Source organism: Falco cherrug, chromosome 4 (assembly GCF_023634085.1).
Source record: "Falco cherrug isolate bFalChe1 chromosome 4, bFalChe1.pri, whole genome shotgun sequence".
NCBI classification, from domain to species: domain Eukaryota; kingdom Metazoa; phylum Chordata; class Aves; order Falconiformes; family Falconidae; genus Falco; species Falco cherrug.
The window spans coordinates 40,994,505-41,017,705 of NC_073700.1; the positions used below are offsets into that span (position 1 = coordinate 40,994,505).

Sequence of the window (23,201 nt, forward strand, 5' to 3'; positions counted from 1 at the left end):
ACTATTTCTGGAAGGCTTCTTAAATGCAGTTGGTTGCAAAGTTATCAGTAGTATATTGAGTTCTGTAAGCTCATCGTTCTGCTTCTGACACATGTTCTTTTTACAGAAAGGGGAATAAAAATATGGTATTTACACTTTTTAAGAGACTGTTTTAATTTATTTGTATTGCCATAAGGTTGTTTTATGTTCTATCACAGATGTATAAATCTTTGCAGAATTACTGTGTAACCTTGTTGTCAGTGAGAAGGAACTAGCAAAGCCCCAAAGCCGCAGTAGTAAGGCAATAATGGAGAACTCACCATAATTACATTATTTTCCTTCATATGTTCAGCCAGCAATGTCTACAAGTTGTGAATTTTTCATTTTATTTTCAAATTCAAGGCTTCTTTTTAAATTTAATGATAAAAGAGATGAAAGACAAATGTGAATTGAAATCAATTGATATTTCAGACTTGAAAAACTTATTGTTTTATACAACATTACTTCTATTTGCTTGCTTCTTATTTGGGCTTTGCTAAGCAATATTTATTTCTTTTATCTCTTTATTTACATACTGAAAAAAATTCAACACATGGAAGCACAGCTAAAGTAATCTGAGTGCGAACAGGGCTGGATTTGATTTTCTCTGTCTCACTGATGAATTAATTCAAAAAATACCTGTTCTAACATTGCCCAGCAATATATGTACGAAGAAAAAATGAAGTAATGAAGTATTGGTTAAAGAAATGGCAGAGAAAGTAAAATGGAAAGTTGAGGGGGTTATTTTTAAATTAAATAGTTTATGAAAAGATGTTTTACAGATATTTTACAGAAAGAAAACCCTCTAGGTAGCACTGTATTGCTGTTCAATTTCTGATTAAAATATTTTAACTTTCATATGGAATGGTAATTAATGTTTACACTTAGTTGTAATGACAATATAAAAATGTCTGAGTTAATTTCTTTGCTATATGTCTGAATTGTTCATATTGGGTCTGAATATTATCTGAATTTAGATAGATATTTCCAAACTATGCGGCTCTTGCCTTTGGAATAAGGGGTACTGTTATGAACGAGGTACACCCCCAAAATCTGGGAAAGCTCTTGCTCTGTGGTTTTTTTCCCCTGGGAGGCAATTAAGACCCAGTTAATTATCAACTTTTAGCAAAAAACAAAGCTCCGTTTGATTGGTGAAATGTCTGGATCATTTATCTGACTGGAGGTCACCTGATCTAATGCCTTACCTCTCCTTGGAGCAGGGCTGACTTTTGAAGGTAGATACAGGAATGCACTGGAAATGCCTCTGGCATTATAAATTTGAGCCTGAACTGCGTGACTGGACCTTGGGAGCCTCCTGTTATCTTCTCAGGCAGGCGATGGTTGTTTTAATAGCATCCTCCAGCAGAATTAGAGCCACCTATGATACCACTGCTGTCTAAAATTTCCAGTGTGCCGTCTCATGTTTGCACACAAAGATTTTGTGTAAAAAGGTGAGGCCTCTGGTTAAAAGTCTGACAGTTACTCATGTGTGACTCCCTCATGCAGTTCCACGCAAGCTCTGATATAAGCATAGACATGCTGCTATGTTACTTACCTCTGGTTTAAAACACTAGATCAACCTGGATATTTTACATTCATTCGTTTTGGGTTTTTTGTGTTTTTTTTTTAATTCACAGTGCCAGGATTTCCCTACCCGGCTGCAACTGCAGCGGCTGCTTACAGAGGTGCACATCTAAGAGGCCGAGGGCGCACGGTATACAACACGTTCCGTGCAGCAGCACCCCCCCCTCCGATTCCAGCCTACGGCGGGTAAGATCAGCCTCTTTTACCTGTTAGCATGAACCTCCCAAGGCTGGAAACTCCGTGCGGCTGCGGTGCATGTGGGTGGTGCCTCGCCGCAGAAGCCGGCATGGTGTGTAACCAGTCCCCAGGCTGGAAGTGGTGCACCTTGCACGGAGGGTTGAAAAATGACTGTAATTTGTACTGCCATGGTTGGTGGCCTTAAGCACTTCAGATGTCACATATTGTTATGTAAATGCTCTTAGAAACTGAATGTTTGGGAACAGAGAAACTGTTTCAGCTAAAGATATATATTTGATGATTGCAAACATCTGGTTATTAAGGAGGTTGGATCAAGTTACCTTCTTTTTCTTCAAATCATCCACTGAGCGTTGTCTCTGGTCCTGAAGGCTTAGTCATGTTTGGTTGGGTTGGTTTTTTTTATTATTTTATTGCTGTTTGTTTAGTTTTTCTAGTCGATGTTTTTACTGTGATAGAAATCTGGGGTGCTTCTCTCAGGGCCGTGTATTTTCAGTACACTTACTTAAATAATACCTTAAGATTTCACTGTCAGTGACCTACATTTACTAAAACCAAGAAGTAAACTAAGGAACAAAGGATGAAAAATCATGGTAATAATTTCTAGAAACTCAATAATTTTCTGTTACCTCAGAAGATTTTTTTAAGGTATGTTTTTGAGGGAAGAAAGGAAGAAACAAATTATCCTGTAGTTCTGTAAATGGTGACATGGGTTTTATAAGCTGCATATGGTCTTTAAAAGCACAAACATTGTCAAAAGATTTTGATATTAAGAATTTGGGAAGTCTGGAAGATTTGAGAACTTTCCAGATCCCAGGCTGGAATAGTATTTTGTAATAAAACCTGGAGGTAGATATGCCACTGTCTCTCTGTAAAGCAACCAGATCTTTGTGAGGAAGGGTCAGGAAGGGTTTGCAAAGCCTTTGAGTGAAGGTGACCTCTATCTGTCCCCCAAAACCCTGCCGGGCAGCTCGCCTGCACCCGCGGTGGGCACCCCCAGTAAGGCAGCACAGGACCCTGTCCTCCTCCCTTACCATAGGAGATGGGTGCCCTTCACTAGTTCCCTCAGTTTCTCCTGAAGCCTTTGTTGTGTTAAGCCAAAAGACATGTCTTTCTCTAGACAGGGTTGCTAATCCGAGCAGTCAGCCATTGAACTAAATTTCCAGGGATATTTGAGACAGGCACTTTGATGATTCCTTCACATTGGGCAGTGATCACTGTTTAATAAACAGAGAAATAAGATGTTCCAAAAATGGATAGAAAAACAATGACACAGAATCGGGTTATTTTCTAAAAGTGTCTTCTGTTTTGGAAGTGCCTTTTGTAGTCTAATAAGCAAAATAAAATTAATACTAAAATTAAATTAATACTAATTTAATGAGCAAAAGAGTCTCACCACTGCTGGGGAAAGGCACCATGATTTTGGAAGGTTGCCTGAGTGACCCTTGGACAAGGATGGTGTCCCACCAAGGTTATTCTACTGTTGCCCAGACTTCCATTTAGGGTTAGTCCAGGTGTTTGTAGATGGCAACAACGGGGACAAGTTTAGAGTGCCCTACAGGAGCTGCTTTCAATCTGAGCATCTCAGCTACAAGATGGATACTGCATCTAAAGAAAGTGGACTCTTCCCATCTCTACTTAGCTTTAAAAGAAGTTCTTAAGTTGAACATAGAGTGCAATATGTAGCGAGATAACAACATGGGTTGCTACCAGTTTCCTGATGTGATGAACATAATATCTTAGTTTAATACAAAGTCATAAAGTTATATAAGAAAATACATACCAGCTGTGTGTGATACAGTTTTTGAATTGGACAATGCTGTTGTTGTTAGTATATGCAAAATGAGTAAATACTTCCAGACCAGTAAGTAACTTAAACTTGCTTTAATTTAAGGGGCCACATGTGGGTGCTCTGTGTGTGTGTATATATGCGTGTTATATAAATTTTTATAGTTTAGTTAGTACAGTGACTCAGCAGGAAGAATTAAACTTCCAAGTGTAATACATACATATTTTCAAGTAATTGTACTGCTTACTTTCAGCATCTTTAGGTAGTAAGTTAGGTGTATAAGCGTTGTGAGCTGCTGTTGTAAGTTAACGCAGAAGTTTTGCACTGCACTCAGGTTCAGCCATGTTTTGGAACTGGGTTCCAAGAGGGCAGCTCAGCACTCTTACCTTCTTCTGCAGGATGTTTTCATAGTTAGGTTGGACCGATCTCACCTATTACCTTCATGACACATCCCTAAAGCAGATCTCAGAGGGAGCCATGCATTGCATCATTAAGTGTCATCTTCTAATTGTTCCAATGGCTTCTGGCTGGCTGAGATTAACTCTTGGTAATCTCAGGCTCACCTCACCAGTCAGCCATGCTTTCTAACATCGTCTGACTCTGCAGAAGTTTTCAATTAATAAGCTTTGTCTTAATTTAGTTAGGTCTTAGTTCAGATATTAGTGAGGTTTAATTTTCTCCATCCACCTATGCTTTATTATAATGCACTGCTTTCCGATGCAAAACCCCCACATTTCTAACTTTGCAATGCATGGATCAGTGCAGAGATAATACATACATCTGTTGCACTGATCCACAGTTGGATTAATAAAGCTTTATTCTGAAATAATTTCTTTGGCCTAGTGTATTAGATCTTGTGCTGGTAACTTCACTGGTACAATAGTATAACTTGTAATTTCTTTGCAATGCTTTGTTCTGTGCTCACCCGATATGTACTCTGAGCTATCAAAGAAGCAAAATGGAATTTTAATCAGAAAAAATCCTTAATCAATGAAAATAAATTATAAGAATGTGGTTTTCAGTCACAATGGGAGTAGGAGTCAGGGAAAATTACATAGATAATAAAGAGATCACAGGGAATGAATAAACTTACAGAAGGAAGCAAACAACTTGGAATATCATTTGTTGATAAGAAAAATGGAAAAAGCTTTGAATGCTATTTTGCAATTCATTTAGTGGCAATTTCTCATTTCTTACTCAAGGGAGGAGCCCAGCCTTACAGCTGAGAAAACAGTTTAATACTATAATACTTTAAATCATTTAAAAAAAAACAGAAAAAAGACATTTATTTTGTATAACGACAGATATAATTTTAATTATGAATTTACGTTAAATTCCAGCAATGTTTAGTTAGAAAAATATTACTTTTCTTTTAAAAAAGAACATACAAGTAAGTGTAAAGTTGATGTTTGAAATTACTGTTTTAAATATCTTTTATTTCATTAACCTTAGAGAGCTTATTACTGAACTGTAATACTTGATGTGAAATAATCTTCAGACTTGTTTATATTACAAAGTTTTGGAACTGAAACCAAATAATTTTGCTTTACATTTTGAAATCAGCTGTACAGCTAAGAACATGCTGCTTACTAGTGTTGATCTCAGCAGCACCGTCTCAGGACTCCCTGCTCCCTAACAGACGCCTTCTTCCTCTTCATCTCCCTTGAATCTGTAGTGCTGCTTATTCACTGGTGTCCTTTTTGATACTATGAGCTTTCCTTAGAAGCTGTTTATCAGCAAAGTTAAGAAATGGCAACGAGTCCTGGGCTGTAAGGAAATCTGGATGGTCTTGTGGTCATTAGGCAAAATAAGTTAGTGTGGTGCATACGGAAAGCTGTCTTCTGCTGTGCCTGGCAGCTGCTAGGAAACAGCAAGCATGCCACACCTGGCTAGCTCTGAGGAAAATTGTTGATCATAACCATATTTAAGGCCATTGTTTTCGTATAAATCAAAGAACAGCACACATGCTTTAAAATACCTCATTTAAAAATGAAATCTGTTTTCATGAGATATGTAGTGCTAATAATTAACAGATCCTTTACTTGCAAGTGAGGCATTTCACTAATTCTTTGTGATAGCATCTTGTTCATTAGCTCATGGAAAATACTTCATTTCTAGCATCTGTGGCATCATTTCTAGTGCCTTGAAATATTAAATTGTGGAGCTCACTCATAACTTCATATGTGTAATTCGTTTACGTACCATAAAAACCTACTGAAACTGAAACAAGGGAGTGAAGTTTGCGTGAGACAACTGAATGCTGAAATTTAGAGTTTGGAGATCTCCATTGCATGGGGGGCCTCACATCAACACTGCGCTGCGGCAGAGAGTCAAGAGGTGGTTGTGCTGTGTATGGCATGAGTGCACGGCAATCAGAGCCCGTCCGTGGGGGAGGATGTAGCACTGGAGCTATGGGATACTGCCTGCTGGTCTCGGGGGGCTCTCCGGGAACTTCACAGCAAGACTGGTGGCTTGGTTGAGGAGCAAGGTAGTTACTATTTTAAGCAGACTAAATTCCTTTCGTACCTCCTTTCTTGGGACAGCTGCCCTGTGGAATGATTCAGGTTTGCTGCTTCTTTCAGCTTTCCTGTGGGCTTCTTTTTGGGTGCTACATAGCATTTTGAATAAAATAATTTTAAAACTATTAAAAAAAAAAAAGGATAACAATGTAAAAGCAACGTTTTCATGACTTGACCTCTGTCTTTCTAGAATTATCTATTTTATTGACAAAGTGCCTACTAATGGTGTAAGAAATGTCCTAATAACGCAGAAGCTCCCAGCAAAGGTACTCTTATGACAGATTTCTGGATGCAGTGACCAGTACTGAACATTGCCAAAAGAAAGGGGAAAGAAGCAGGTTTTGTTCTCGTTGGCAAACTACCGAAAACAGGTGATCCAATTTTGATACCTGTAATTCCTTGTGAACTGTGCAGCAGCGAGTACCTCAGCATTCTTGAAAACTATTTGCCACATAGTAAAGCATCATGAATATGATGCTTCATCTTTATGTCACTATCAAGAAAAGCCAGTGTACTGCTAGTACAGCAGATAGTAGTAGTAGATAGTAGTATTAGTAAAACTAATGAGGAGTCCTTCTATTCCAGCATCGTTTGCCTCAAGTTCTTCACAAGTCTGTTCTGTGATAACTTTATCTTCACATTTTCCCTCTGCTCCTTTGAGTTCTGAGGAAGCTAACAGAATTAGCTTTCAGTCTGCATCTCCACTTCTGGTGTCTTTCCTGAGAAAAGAGGGCATATCAATATGTTTTTTTCTGTTGGAAAATAGTAATATTGAAAAAAAATAATAATCAACTAGCACCCAATCCCAAATAAAATTGTGAAGCTGGGGGGGGGGGGGGGTGGGCGGGGAGTGGAGGAGAAGTAACAAAGACTATTTAGAAACTGTTTCCCTTTGTTAAAACAAATGTTTTAGTGTGACATTCTAACTGATTCAAAATGAAAGAGAAGCAGCTGTATTTTCCAACACCTTATTCTGAATTCAGGAAAGAAGGTTAATTAATATAAGCTACTACATCTGCTACATTGGTTATGTTTTTTTCAGTCCATTTGTTTGGGCTCACAGAAACTTCCTCTTCCTTTGGACTCCATGCATTGTATATATGTGCAGTTGTTAGAACAAAAAAATGTGTTTTGCCAGCAAGTAGTGATTTATGTCTTCCAGCTTTGCTCTCTGCAGCAGTGCCTTCATTTAATTTCCCAAAGCGGATAATATAACTTGTTCATGGCAGAAAACGTTAAAACCAGAAAAACAAGAACCTGGAATTAGAGAATATTCTAAAAAGTTGAAACAGCCTCATGCAAGACTGTCAATTCTATATTTACAACAATGAAAACTGTAATTCTTAGAGTGCTGTAAGGTGTTACTTTAATTCTCAGTCTTTTCCTTGGTTTATTTTAAATAAGGTTGTAGTTGCATCTCTACTGTTACTTGTTTCATGAAGGCTTCATATAAAATGTGATTTCCAAGACCAAAAATGGGAAAATATGTGTAGGAGGGTGAAGGCGACCCTACCAGCAATCAGAAAACAGAACTTTTGTCCCTCGGGTGCTTTTTCTTAGTTGTGATGGAGGGGAAATAGGGAACTATAACCATGATTCCTATTGGAATGAATGAAGTCGTGATTGTAATGCCCATTTGTTACACTGAATCAATCACTCCATGCACTTAATCTCCCTTAGGTTATTTATGTTAACTTGTGCAGATTATTTGTATGGCTGAGGGCCATATATATACTCAGCTGCTATGAAGTTACTGAACTAATGTTTGTGCAGTCGAGAACTGTCTTCTTATGTCATTGATAGATTATTCAACCCAATCCTTTTGAAATATGAGGATAGAAAAATTAAAATGAAGACAGATGTAGTCCTCCCGGGATATTATAAAGGTGGAATCTAAGCTAGTAAAGAGTTTGTCTTTAATATAGTTAGAAAAATTATTATAAGTCACAGACTAAAATAAAGCAGCTAAAATCATGCAAAGCAGATGTATAATAGTTGGTGAGAAAACAGTTTCATCTTTTACAGAAAAATAATTTCAGGAAATGATTGCCACATACAATGTTATTTAGATGCACATTTTCTTATTAAATCATGATTTTTCTCTTCTCTGAGTTTTCCTTAGCACAATAAAACCATGAAATATAACTGAATAAATCCCCTAAATTTGTTGTTCTTATTTTAATCGCTCCAGGTAGTGTATTAACATATCACCCATTCCTGGGTGAAGTAATTCAGATTTCAGTAGCATGGCTATTTCCAGACTCTGTGTTGGTTTACTGGGAACTCAAGATTTATCTGTGTGCCAAGACAATTTTTCGAAAATAAAGTGTAGAAGGAGCTGTGGTGAGATGGGTCCCTGTGTGATGCGTTCAGTCTCTTGCCATGCTTGAGACTTATCATCTGTTTTCTGCCTACAGCTTCAGAGGGAGAAAAGGGGATGATAAGCCATGCAAATTACCCTTTGGAGAATTATATACTAAAGGAAAGAAAAGCAGAAGAGCAAAATATGGTGTTTTACAAGTTGCCCTTCTGATGAACGGTGTGGTTAGAAAATACATTTGACTCCACTGGTTGGAGTCAATCACAGGAGTCATAAATGACAAGGACAGTGAATAGAGAAAATATTAGCTGAAAAGTCTGTGAAAGTCTGAATAGTTACTTTTCCTCAAACTTCAAAAGAAGCAGAAGGTTTTATATTTAATAGCACTATCATACTGCAAGACCATATGGAGGAAATAAGATACGATCAGCTGATACCTTTTCATAGTGCCTGTCCTGCTTGGGAGCGCTAGGCTCGTTTGCTGATTCTGCCACTTCATTTTAATACGAAACATGTTTAATGACGGAGTCATGCGCTGATGTCTCATTTTAGTGTCAAGTACTTCCTTCAGTACATTATTGATCAAGTGGTTGCATATTTAGCATTCCAGATCAGTTTCTGCCTGTAAGTGGCTGAGCATTGTATGTAAGAGGAAGGTGCAGGTGAGCGGTGGTGCCCACCCGGGGTGACAGCCAGGCCGGAACCATCAGCCCTGCTTCGTCTTCCGACATCACTGTAGAGCCACAGGTCACCAACAAGAGGTCCCCTTTCTGACAATTACTCTCTCAAAGCTTTGTTTTCCGCATAGCAATGTTTAACAACAGTGGCAAGTAGTGTGTTTTAATACACTGCAGTGGGCTGACCTTGGCTGGCTGCCCGACCCTCACCCAGCTGCCCTCTTATTCCTCCTCCTCAAGAATACAGCGGGAGGAAGAATGATCAAAAAGCTCTTCAGTTGAGATTAAGACAGGGAGATAGCTTACCAGTTACCATTGTGGGTGAAACAGGCTGGACTTGAAAATTAATTTATTTGTTGCCTATTAAAATGCAGTTGGATGACTAGAAACAAAGACAGAGCCTAAAGCACCTTCCCCTGCTCCCTACCCCTTCTTCCCAGGCTCAACTTCACTCCTTCATTCCCAGCTCCTCCACCTCTTCCCAGTGGGAGTGGTGCAGGGTATGAGGAACCGAGGGTTGTGGTTGCAGGGCCTCCATCTTTAGTGAACTTTGTATATCATCTCGTAAAATGCCCTCCATGTTGTTCATGATTGTGTACTTCTACCTCCCGGTCATGTGGAACATTTTATTTCTTACATGCAAATGGGTATAAGAAAAACATGTAATGTTTTAGAATAATCAGAATAGCAAAGCCAAACCAAATTACAGTACAATGTATTCACAGCAAGCTCTCTGAAAGCTACCAGTGTACACCAGGTTTGGCATATTTTGCTCTGCAGACATAATAAATAGAAAAATACAAAAGTAAAGGTCTGACCTTACTGTTGCAAATGGCAGACACTCTGATTTAAGTGGAGCTGAATTTTCACACATTATCATTCCATAGCGAACTTTTGTTATCAGTGTGGTTTCCACGCATGTAGTCATACTTAGTTTATCTCAACTGATTCTTAGACACATACCAGCTCAGCCCTGTGGGTTTTGGTCATTGACCTCAATAGTCATGTTATACTTCTGACATGAAAATTCTAGTTGGAATTGCAAAACATCGTAGGCTGGCAACTTGGTAATAACTATTACCCAGATAATAGTGTTCTAAATTGAAAATATTGTGGTAAAAAACCCTGTTGTGTCCTCTCGTATTTAACTCTTGATTCTGGTATTGGAAATACTCATTTTAAGTTGCAGAACTGCCAAATGAATGTAAAATTCCAGGATGTAGGTAATGTGTGTAGTTGGTAGGCTGCCGTTGTATACTTCCAGTTTTATTTTGTGTAATCATTTAAACCATCTTTGTCATACTGTGTCATTTAGAATCTAGGTTTTTAGAATTAGGTTTAGAATCTAAAATTTGATGATACACTGATGATTTGTCTTAGCTGAAATGCAGCAGTCTGCATTTAAACGGCACCTGCAGTTTATTGCAGGCAAACTTTAAACAGCAATATAAAAATACTATATCTTTTTCAGATGAGAAGTAGTAGTGTATTCAACCAAAACTGCAGGGGAGCTCAGAACCATTGGCATGTTTGCAAAAGTTGTGAAATGATAAAGTGAGAAAGGTTAATACTTTTTTTTTTTTCTTTTTATAAGAATAACACCATGGCATTCTTAGCAGACCTGTTGTCACTATTGGACATGTGTATCAAGCCAACAGTGCAGTACCTATGAATACTCTCATCTCTGTGTACATTTAGGTATGGAGGTTTGACCCAATGGGTAGAATACCACCAGTATAATTGTTTCACACATTCCTCTCACCATACAAACTTATGCTGTGTATTGTTTTCCATCTAAGTAATGACAACTACTGCTTTGTTTCAGAGGGTTGATGTAATTGCAGGACAAGAAAGTAGTAATTCAATAGATAGCATTTTGTTAATGTATTGAAACTGATTGTAGGATTGGCCCACTGGAAAATTATATAGAAAAAAAATTGCTGCCAATATGCGGTTTCTTAAAAAAAACAAAACAAAACAAAACAAGAACAAAAACAAAACCAAAAACAAAACGAACCACACACACACCCTGCCCCGCAACCCTATCAAAAGTATTTTGCAATCCTGCCATGCTTTGCCTAGGCGTTTGGCATACTTTGTAAGATGTTGTATTCAGTACAGATTGACTTCTGATAATTACTGCCAACCTCCTTAACCAATGTGAAGAGTGCCTTCCTTCCCCCCTCCCTCTGTTCTTGTGACAAGACTAACCTCAGCTGTGCAGGGGTTGGTGGCATTTGCATGTGGAAATGCACTAATATGGATGTTTTTCTTTGTGTGTGCATCCTTGCAGTGTTGTATACCAGGATGGATTTTATGGTGCAGACATTTATGTAAGTATTCATTGATGTGCATGCTGTCCTTGTACATTACCAGAGTCATTCTTTTTACAAGTTTGCTGCCTAGCTTGACTCTGTTTTGTCTATTTACCATCCCTTGCCTGTCAGAAAGAATTGAGAAGAATATCTCTCACATTGGAAGACCTTTCTGTTCATTACATCTATCATTGTTCAGTGGAGCTGAATTAACTCTTCAATCAAATGCTGAATGAATGCAAAAAGATGTGAAAAATGTGTGTGCGTGTGTGGAGGGGCGTCTCCCTTCAAAATGGAAGTTCAAAGAAAAATGAAAACAAAGCAGAAACATTCTTCTGCAAATCCCCAAAAGCTAATTTTTAAAGATCAAGGCAAGCTGAGTCTTATTAATACCTGAAATATGAAAATACTTTATGGAGAGATAATAGATTTCCCAAATCCAGGCAACACTGGGTGTATGTAAGTGTGACGGTGATAGCAGAGCTTAGTTACATAGACAATACGTAGTCATATCTTAAATTACTGTAATTGGTGTAGACTTCCATCTGTTCTTTTAAAATCCACATATTTAAGTTTAAATGAAATGGGTAGAGACTGCTCATGACATAAGAAGTGGTTATATTTATTAGTAAAGTTTTATAGTCCTGGATCCATCATTACCTACGTACCTCATTCCTTTAAATAATATTTTTTTCAGTTTCTTACCAATATTGAGGTTTTTACTTTGAATGTATACATCAAGGCTACTTATGTCTGAGTATGCAGGAGGCTTCAGGTGGTTGAGGCTGATTTTCATTCTTTTAAAATAAGGAATTCTTATACCCTATGTGTAGATGTAAAATATTTCACTGAAACTCCAGTAATCCTTCACATTTGTTATTATTTCATTAAAGCAATCTGGTTATAAGTTATAGTTTCATCTTTATTTCACCAGGCAACTTTCTGTAGCCTGCTTGTACTTCTGTTGTACTGTCTCTGTTAACGTACAAAGAGACAGATGAGTTGAAATTGGTATGAATATTAACAATTCAATAGGTAGTGCTAGAAAACATTCCTTGTATTCATTATCAGCAATCTTTTAGAACTATTTCCAAGGAAAGAGATTTCTTCCCGTAAATTTTATCTAAAGAAGGAAAACAATTTGAATTTATGGAAGAAGTAGGTTTTGTTTTTCTGAAGGAGGTAGAAAGAGGATGACACTTATCTGAAAATTCATTTGTGTAGATTAAAAGGTATCTCTAAAATAAATTGGCATGGGTTAAAGTTCTCTCCCTATGTGCTTATGTATCTAGTGATGTTATCAGTCCCATATTGTTTGCAGCACATGAGAATCACCTGTTTGCCAAAGGCTTACTCAAGCGTAGTGTGCTGCTCTAATCTCACCTAAACACACGGCTGCTGGATTTTTGAGCAATGTAGGATGCATGGTACAGTGTGGAATTTCTTCAAGTGTGGTTTCCAATTTTCATATTTCTTCAAATTGTCAAAAGAATGTGACATCCATTTTGCTCAGTTTACCAACCCGAAAATCTGAAAGGCAACGAGACATCTTCCTTAGGGTTGCTTGATGTGATAGTATAGGTGAGAACTAAATGTTAATGTAACAGTTCGTAGTTTTGGAACCCTCTGCTGCTGAAAACCAGGAATATCTCTTTCAGTGATTGACAATATTCTTTTTAGGTGGCCTCACACCCTCTCACAGACTTTGAAAATTTTGTTTCCAAATTAAAAGTTATTTCAATGAAGAAGATAACAAATAAATTATTAATTTCTAGTGTATCCTCAGTTTTGTTGTCTGGAACAGTCACATGCATTAGAAGATAGAATAACTATACTGGTGCATTGGTTTTCACTCAGTTGCAGCATTGTGTTTCTGATTACATTTCTTAGTTCTTTTAATGCAGCAGAATGTTTACTTTTACAGCAGTGAAGAGAATTAAAACACTCTTCTGGAAATTTGTTTCTTTTTTTTTTTTTAATGTACAAAGCTTCTTATTTTATAATTCTTTTTTCTTCACATTTGTCCTTTCTTGCATCTAAAACATTTTGCAGGGGAGGGACAGAGAGAGAGAGAAAACTGGCATAAATCAAAAGAAACCTTACCATTCACAGTATATTAGTTCTTAGTGTATTAGTTTGCAACGGACCAAGTTATTTATTAAATCCCAATTGATTATGACATAGTTCTACTCAGCTTTTCATTTCACATGCAGAGCTGAAGCTTTGCGAAAGAACAGATGTTTAGTGAAAAAAAAAGGAGAAAAAAAATAAACAATATAGGTTTTAATAGCAGATTGGAAAGGAATCTTAAAAAGACCTCAAAAAGCAAACCTAAAGGTACACAGTGCTGAAAAGCCAGACCAAAAGTATGCATTAACACGTATATCAAAGTGGGTTTCATTCTGAAGTGATTACAGTGAGTACCAACAGTAATATGGACCATGTTAATCTTTTCATAATTAGCTATCAATATAACCTTTGATAGCTAGATTTTTTTAGACATGAAGGAGGAAAGACACAAAGCGAAAAAAGATAAAGTTGGGTAAAAACAGCAGAATGAACCAAGAGCAGCAAATAGCCAGAGTTGCTTAATACAAACCAGAGGAAGAGAAGAGCATAGGAGTATAAAAATCAGTGGAAAGTAGTCTAAAATGAAAAATCAACATCCATGAGTTGATGTAATATAATACATTCTATATTTCATATAGTTCTATACGGAATGGAATAATGCTTCTGAAATAGCTGAGCTATTGAATTCCTTTTTAAATGTGCCTTTGAGTAGGAAAAATAAAGGCGATGATTAGGAAGAAAGGAAGACCTTTTAAAATTAAGTATTGATTCACTAAGAGAAAAAGTCATTAAAGGAGAATTAAGGTTGCCTGCCAGCAAATATAGAAGTTCCTAGATGAAGATTGACACCTGTGAAAATAAGAAAATACTCTCCACAAAACGAAGCAAAAATAGTAACAGACGCAGAAATATGCGGTTAGAATAACAGCTTTACACTATTGCTCTGCTTTATCCATTGTCATAAAGAATATTTTTAGAACGTGTCAGTCTTCAATCCACACCTAAATTGTGGGAAGGCAATGAAATACGAGTAACTTCCAAACTCTGTCATCACCAGCTTTGGATGTCCCTGGGTAATACAGTTCAGCCCTGCGCATTAGCCAGGCTTACTGCTCCCAGCACGATTGTCTCACCTGCTCTCAGGGTTCTGGACCTGTGGTGCTGCAGCTGATGAGAGTCCTCGACAGCGTATGAGTACATAGGGTTAAGATTTGTTTTCTGAGCTGTCCGTCAAGAATAAGGCATACTTTTGTGATCAGGGGTATGGAACTAGATCATCAATAGCTAGTGTCATCACCTTTAGCTCAAAGGTATGGTAGTATTGAAGGTGGAGCATGTATGTATTTCCCAAGGAAAAAGCAGACACAGTTATCTAAGAACCATTCCTATGCTACATAGAAGTCCCTCAATGCAATCAAATACCCAGAAGGTGCTGCTGCAACGTGAAAAGCAAGGATATGCAGTGAGCACTGAAGTCTTTCTTTTAAGTGCTAAAGATTTCTGTGTTTTGTAAATGGAAGGCTGTGCTGTGTCCTGTGAGTCCCAGAAATAGAACAAGAAGTGGAGAAATTATTTTTCCAAGGGCAAGAGAGTCCCTAGGGAGCAGTGGGTTGTTCCTCCTGGTGCTGTGTGTGCTGGAACACGTTGCCTTTTTCAAAAGTTTTGAAATCTGGTGCTAAAATGTCTTATTTGTGATATACATTCAAGAAAATGCTAGGTCAGTCCTTTGTGATTGTATTTGGTTGGAATTAATACGGGTGGTGTCAGTTTGGATACGTTACCAAGAGCTCTGAGGCAACAGATTTCTCTGGGGGTACAACACAGAAACAATGGGAACCTTTTGCACAGGCCTTTCCAGAAGCTGAGCCAGCACAAAGAGGTGGCGGAATTTTTTTTTATTTTTTTTTTTTTTAATTCTCACAGTCAAAGTTTTACTCTGTGAGCTGAACAAAAACTGTTTAAACCTCAGTATCACGTAAGAGATACTACTGCTTTCTGTGTTCTGCAGGGGCTCGGGTATAATTAATGCCATTTTAAATCTCACTCCTCTATTTGTAGCTAATCTGGCAGTTATAATTCTCAGTCAGTGGTAGAGAAGGTTTTGAACTTTGACTAATTTGGGTTCACAAAAAACTTTGAGATCCTTGAGTGAAAGGAAGTAAAAATTGAGGAAAAATAATTCTCAGCGTTCACTTAGAATATTAAATATGTTAGAAATGGGAAAAACTACCAAAAAAACCCCCACCCTATCATTTAATTTAGTTTATCTGTATCTACAACAGATGCTGTCAGTACTTTTGAGATCAAGATTAAAAAAAAGTAATTTAGGTATTTTAGGAAGAGTTTCACACAGGTATATATGTTTTGTAATCTATAGATGTGCATTTGTATAACTTTTTTGGGGAAATTATTTTTACTACAGATGGACTACTTAAAAATTCAGATGCATTTGATTTTCTGTTCATTTCCATTTTATCCTATCCTATCTAAAATTTCTGTGATTTCTTTCTAAAATTGATTAATATTTCTCTGTAACAATTGGCCACTGATCTTTGACATATCCCACTGCTCTTCTTCAATTTGCCTGAGCCACGGAGATGTATAAAACATTGAAAGGAAAATTGTAATGAATGGCTCTGGGGAATTTGTCTGAATTCCTTCCTTTAAATCTTTCTTTCCAGCCTTCATTCCTGACTCATTCAAATCATTACATTTCTGTTTCTTTATAGAGCAGTATTGCAAGAGCCTGTGTATGGCAATAAGTTACTACAGGTATGACATACTGACTGATAGGAAAAATTCATTAAGCTGGATGTAGACTCTTGTAAAATCATACTAATTCTCAGATAATTATGTGAGAAAATGGATTCTGTGTGTATGAACGATAGGAATAGTCCACCAATTGCATTTTATTTTCCTGATTCTATCACAAAATCACAAATATTCTTCATATCCCATGAAATACAACGGTTACTGTTGTAAGTGTCCTGTTTGGTGTTTTATGCCAGTGAGATATATCTCTGTATTTGGACTGCAAGTGTTTTGACCCTATACTTAATTTTTTAAGACAACTGAAGCTGCTGTAACATTGTGTTATTGTTGTTTTGGAAGTAGCAAATATGCAAGCACAGATAAGGCAGTAGATGGTTTTTCAGTATTTTAGCTGAATTTTCAGAATAATAATTTAAAGCATAAAAGTCAGGCACTTTCTGTTTAAGTGTATGGAGCGAGGAGGGAAAAAGCATTCCTAACATATTTCTAAAACATAGGAAGTTATATTTGTTATTTATTATTATGTAATTATGTAAAATAACTTTTAAAGTATTTTATTTTGCAATATAGTTTAAGTCATGAAGATAAATATTTAATGTGTTACTAGAGGTGTATATGTAGTGAATATTACTAATGTATTCTTCACCTAAGATATCAGCCACATTCAAAATTAGAGACAAATTGTAAGGTAGAACTTGTCACAGAAGTTTAGAGTTCAGGGGTTTGAGTCAAATTCCCAACACAAAGTGCATCTTCAAGTATTTTGTCGCTGCAGTGATAAATTGTCTGAAGTGATTGAAGTAAACCAGTAAGAAAACAGTACCATGCCAAAACTGTAGAACACAAACCCCATCAAATCATTCGCTTAAGAACGTTTTTATGTGTAACTATATGATAGCTCATGTTAAAAATATGAAATCATGACATGGGCTGGTAGGGAGTTATGATTTTCCTGATAACCGAATGCGTCCTACATTTCGGTTCTTTGGAGAATTCAGGCAAATTAACTTAGATTCCTTTTGAACTTTATTGGTTTAGACTCAGTCTTTCCAGGACTCTGACAAATGTCATCCTGATTTTTGAATCCAGAGCATCTTAATAAAGTTAATAAAGTTGAGCTTTGTTGTTCAGCAGCAATTATTTGATGAAAGCAGATCAAAATATAAGCATAAAATAAATGTAACCCTTATGTTTAAGGAGCAAGAAAGGGTCCGTCTTTGCAGTCTGACTAATTTTTAGTGATAGTTAAATAAAGGAAAGGAAAGGAATCCTCACAGAGCCTCCCGTCTGCAGCTAAGAGCAGCCAGTATGTGAACAGCCTGTCTCATTTTTGTCTGATGAAGAACACCGGACTGTTGATACCTCTCACGATGTCCTGCTCTGTGTTCTGTACTGCAGTGGGAGTCGTGTGCTTAGCTGGGCTGGAGTGAAGTGGCTCTCACATGGGAGGCAGGGCGCTTAGAAGTGGGCTACAGAACAAGCGCAGGAGTCACACCCGTAGCAAACAGAATCATGTCGTACTGCAGAGTGACTTGCAGTCTGCCATCCCTTTTCAGGACTGGATCGTGAAAACAAGTTAAATATCTTCTTTATACTTTTGCCATTTGTACTTCTGCTTATCAGCACTCAGGGAAAAATGGGGAAAGAAAAAAATAAAAAGACAAAAAGGTGCTATGTTTAGCATTCAAAAGCTGGGAGGTGAGGACAGACACATTTGTATAATGTCTCACCTTGCTCCTTGCAGCACAAGCCCGACCAAGTGCACAGCTCGCGTTATTATCCCTCAGCCTCACTGTTTACTGGCTCCGTTTGCACTTGGTGACATTATTTGACATCTGATTGCCTGTATGCACATACCTGCAAGCAATATCTGCCTATTATACATTTTTGACAGTAATAGCCTTCTATTGGTTTATAAAAATCAAATGATCTGAAATGAGAAAGTATTTCATCTTGATGCTTCTGTGCTTGCACAGAGGAGCAGCTTGCTGCAGAAGAGCGAGGATATACAGTATCATGAAAGCACCTGCCTTATTCCAGGGGTTGTGTGACACAATTGCTGCTGGCAGGGAGCTGACCGGGAGCGGGGAGGTAAATGTAATATTCTCTGTGTGAGCACTTGAAAAAATCAGGAAGAATGTTCCTCAAGTAAGTTGACAATTCAAAGCCTGGAGTTTCTAATGAGCTGTCAGTATATGTAAAACATCTGTTTATTCTTAGTGTGATGCGGCGTTATCAGCCGAATGATTGATTTCCAAACCCAACCTGCTTTAAATCTTCAGACCAACAAAGGTTTACACACGTTAGGGATGAAAGCGATTCTGCCAAGGAAAGTAGTAGAGAGGGAAATAGCCTGTAAAGTATTGGAAATTGCTTTTCTGAAAAGACTGAATTTTTATTTGTAAAATCAAAATAAAACCCCACAAAAGTTCCTGCAGTAAAAACCTACTACTGTTACAGTAAAGGCTGTCAAGTCGTAGCCTGTTCTTCATTCTTCAGCATAATATCTTGTGTGAAGTCAGCCTTCAAAAAAAAAAAAAACAACAACAAAAAAAAAATGGGGGGGGGGGGGGGGGAAATCGATCTATTCAAGCAAATGGTTTGGGAAAAATGTGAATTTTATTCCGAGCTGAGCGATCTCATACTTTCTTATTCAAATCGTTGTTAAGGTAGGGGAAGGTGGCAAAGGAAATACAGAAGTCCCCTGTCCCAGAGGATAATGGGATGGTGAATTCTAATTGGGACGTAAATCGCGTTTGTGTTATCTGTGGAGACTGGCCTGTGTTTGTTAATTGGCATGCTGAGATCATTTTGAAATGGTTGATATAACGCCGTGGTCCATTGACCAGGAAACGCTGCTGGTTTCACAGTTTGATAATCAATGCATCACTGCACACAATTCCTTTCAAATGTGTGTTTGTTTGTCCTGTTTGCTTAATTGAACAGCTGGAATTACTGTTACATACAACTGAATGTTAATTCATGGAAGAAGAGAATTTTGCTGCTTCATTATAATTTTATGTATAAATTGGAAACCTATGTAACATTAAGTGTTTACTGAGAGCACAAATTCATAGGTTTAATCAACCAGACATGCTAAATCATGTTTTGTACAAAAATGAATTGATTATTAGCTGAGTTTTTCTTTTAGGTTTGGTATTGCTTTATTAATATGCACACATGTCATTCTTAAGAACAATTGCTACTTGAAAACTGCTGGAAAAATAGAGTATTGTGTTACAAAAAAATCCCGTTGATGAATGCAGTTCATTGCTTTCTCCCGATCTTGGGGCAAATCTTAACAAGTACAAGTTGTGGTGATAGATTTTGCTTAATGATTCACTGAATTACGTTTTTAACCCCTTAACCGAACTTACAGCATGACAACACTCTTTTCAGTTGCTGCTAAATTTTGTATAATGTGATTTAAGGTGCTGTGGCAATCCAGTTAGAGCATGAGTTTGTGTTTCAGGGTGGTTATGCTGCCTACCGGTACGCCCAGCCTGCCACTGCCACTGCAGCTGCCTACAGTGACAGGTAAGACCTCATTTACTGCTAATAAATATTTGGCCAGTGGAAGTTGAAGATGATTCTATAAATTTGCCTTGTTGAAGTCTCATAACTGTCTTGTTGCTCTGCAGATAATTGTGATCTCAAAAGCAGGCTGTTTTATTATAATCCATGAATAGCCATAAATTGAGAGATTTTAGGCCTTAATTGAGAATCAGGCATGAGATGTGCGCATTCCCAAGCTGTAGATCATCCAGTTAATGTCTGTGACCCTTGTACAATGTAGATAAATATATGTACGGCTTCATGATGGTCTGCTGCTAAAGATCATTATTCGTCTTAGGAGTATTATTTGAGTTGATTTAGAATCTGAACCTATTGAGTGCCCTCAATTCTCATTGACATTGTTTTAGTTGGTGGAAATTGAGAATGAACTGTGTCTAAGCTGTCTAAGCTTGAACTATCCAAGGCAAAACAATATTTTTTTCCCATTTGCTTCCTTTCCAGACATTTGATTTTTTGAAATACTGAAGAAAAAAAGATCAGTGATTTTTCTTTTGCTCTGTATTTTTATCTGCAAAATGTAAACCACATTCAGTAGAAATAATGCCAGGAATAAAAGATTATTAAAATCTGCATAAGAGAAACATGCAAAGACTTAACATCTATAAACTAAAAGCGATGTCACATAAATTAACTTGTCATCTTGTATGATGAAGATTGGGACCCCATTGAAGTCAATGTCTAAATTGCTGTTGACTTCAGTAGGAATAGGTGTTTGTCAAATTGCATCAAATCAAGCCTTTGCAGTGTGTGGATGTGATTTTGTAATGAAAAGAAAGAATATTCTATGTTTTTCTTCATAAACTTGCCCTTAACAAGATCTATGCTCTCTTTAATACTTTTCAAGTACTTGAAGAGTGTACAGTCGTACAGGGAGGGTGTATATGGGGAAGGACAGATCCCTGCATATATTTTGCTTCACAATAGCAGCGAGAAGTAAGGTCACGTTTCTCAGTTTCTGATACAAGAAAATTTTCGCTTGGAATCATGGAGAAAATTTCTTAAGTCTTGAATATGTTTAGAAAAATTTCTTCAGATGCTAAATTAGACATTGTTTTAAATGTTTCTGTTTCATAACAAAATCAACAGATAAAGTTCAGTGAACTATTTCTTAGCTCGAAGTGCTGTTCATGGATTCTGTATTTTTAGAACAAAGTACCATGGTATGAATGTTACAATGCTATGCATGCATATTTGCCTTTCAAATGCTTATTCTGGGTAATGATGAAATATTTTTTTTAAAGTTATGTAAATAAAATAATTTGCATGTATGGCTGAGGCATGCTGTGTCAGACAGGTAAGCAAGTTAATTTCTATTAATTTTGGGTCAGTAATATCAAGTAGGTATGTGCTGTATGCACTTTTTGGGGGATGTACTATTTCTACTTAGGGTAACCTACAAAGATGAAGTGCTACTCAGTAGTTTCATTTCATTTCCACAAAGGTGTGTTAGCATGTCACAGCTCTACTATTTCTCTGTGAGCTTATAACACAATTCCTGCTTCTAAAAACTTACTAAACTGAAAGGACAAAATTGTAACTAACCTCCTGTGGTTAGTGATTTTTTGCCAGATATCATCCAGGTGTCCCTGGACCATTCCATAGGGTGTTTATTCCTCTGAAGAAATGAATTTCTGAAAACCTATATGTTTCATAGAGAAGCTGAACAATATCAAGATGACTCTTAAATGCTTTAGCTATGAACTAATGTACCTTCTCATAAACCAAATCAAATGCTGTAAGATAAAACATCAGTTGGTCACATGTTCTGCTATGGGTAGAGAGTCAAGTAAGTTATGCTGACAAAAAAAGGAAAGGATTTGTCAAAGAAAATAGTGCTCTTAAATGCTATAAAGGGAGCTTGAGATGGTATTACTAGCAATGCAGTTGTTACAACCCTTAATTCTCTTTTGGAAAAAACGTCTGATTTTCAGATACACTTTGTTTATAATTAGAATTGTAATAACCCGTCTTTGCTTGCATAATTTTAAATATCATATATGAATTCTCTCTCTTTTGGATATTTTTTTTAGTTTAGCTTCTCTTTTTAAAATGTTGTTAACCCTCACCTTTGAGCTGCTTCCCCCAAATGAATATGGTTTCTTGTCTTAATTACGAATATTGTAACTGAATTTCTTTATGGGAGAATCCTAAAACTAGCGTAGAGAACAAAACAAATAACAGTCTGCTCAAACGTTTCTTTGCATATGGGAAACTATGTGCAAACATGGATACCTCTGATTACTCACAACTACAGTTTGCTTAATTTGATTAACTTTTCATTCATTTTTAATTAATTCAATTCAGCAGATTTCATGAATTCCTAATATTGAAAGTGCTGAAATACAGTTCAGTACAACTACTTGCATCTTTTCTTCTCAATGTAATAATCGTCCACTTTCCTCTGACAATATTGAGGATTCCATATCTCCTTATACGCTACTGTTATTTAGTGTTGATTTGAGCCCCTATTTAATTTAATTACACATTAGATATATTTACTATTCATGTATAAATGACGCCTAGAAAAATGAAGTGAGGACCAATGAGTATGTACTATTGAAGCAGTGATGTATCATGGAAATACTACTTCATATTAGTTTAAAAAAATAATTTAAAAAAAGGTTTATTGTTTTGATCACAACTCATATACATGATGAATGGCAGCGTTCCGTATTTGACAAGCTTCTTAAGTCAGGAGATGGAAAGAGGAAATCTTTAGATTGGAGACATGTTTTGGTAAATTAAAAATAAAGGTTAACAGAAAGATTTGGGACTCCAGAATCAATACACCAAGTCAATGGATAATGATCACTGTAAGAGAGCTCAATTGTGAAGAAATGCGATGGTATCCTTGTTTGTCACAGCTGGAAATATTGCTGGAAGTAGGCAAAGAACAGATATATAGGGGAGAATCAGGTAGCAAGGAAATCTCATGAAACAAAACAATGCAAACCCCTAAGTATGTATTGAGAGAAATCATGTACTAAACCCACTTTTACAATGGAGGTAGACCTTGCAGATTTGTCCAGACATTTCTTAGGATTGTAAAACGAAAACAACAAAGCAAACAAAAAGGTACATATTGTTTTATTTATGAAGCAATATAATCACTGAATAAACCTTCAAAATTTTAGAATTGTTTTTTTCTACTGTGATCTGTCATCATACTAAATTGCACTTAAAGATTTGAAGTTCTTTGCAGAAGTGAGTCAAAAAAATCAAGGTTAACTTTCCAACATTTAAAGTATTTTTGATAAATTTTCCAGTTCTCATAATTGATAAAAGGGGGCCTACTGCTCTATATACATTCTTCACCATTCTGGAACTTTGCCTGCCAAACTATTTAAACTTAGAGTGTTTGGAAAA

At 36.8% G+C, this 23,201-nt stretch overlaps 1 protein-coding gene across 30 annotated transcripts in view; it reads left to right on the plus strand.

The window, feature by feature from the left end:
• The window catches only part of RBFOX1 (RNA binding fox-1 homolog 1), a 918,315-nt gene that overhangs the window by 866,538 nt on the left and 28,576 nt on the right, over positions 1-23,201 (plus strand). For 26 of the 30 annotated variants that reach the window (XM_055709778.1, XM_055709789.1, XM_055709797.1 and 23 more), the window contains 3 exons: positions 1,656-1,788; positions 11,396-11,435; positions 19,732-19,796. In XM_055709778.1, the coding sequence (XP_055565753.1) occupies positions 1,656-1,788; positions 11,396-11,435; positions 19,732-19,796 (238 nt within the window). The remainder of the gene's footprint in view (positions 1-1,655; positions 1,789-11,395; positions 11,436-19,731; positions 19,797-23,201) is intronic. The other 4 variants (XM_055709787.1, XM_055709790.1, XM_055709791.1 and 1 more) reach the window with 1 other exon arrangement.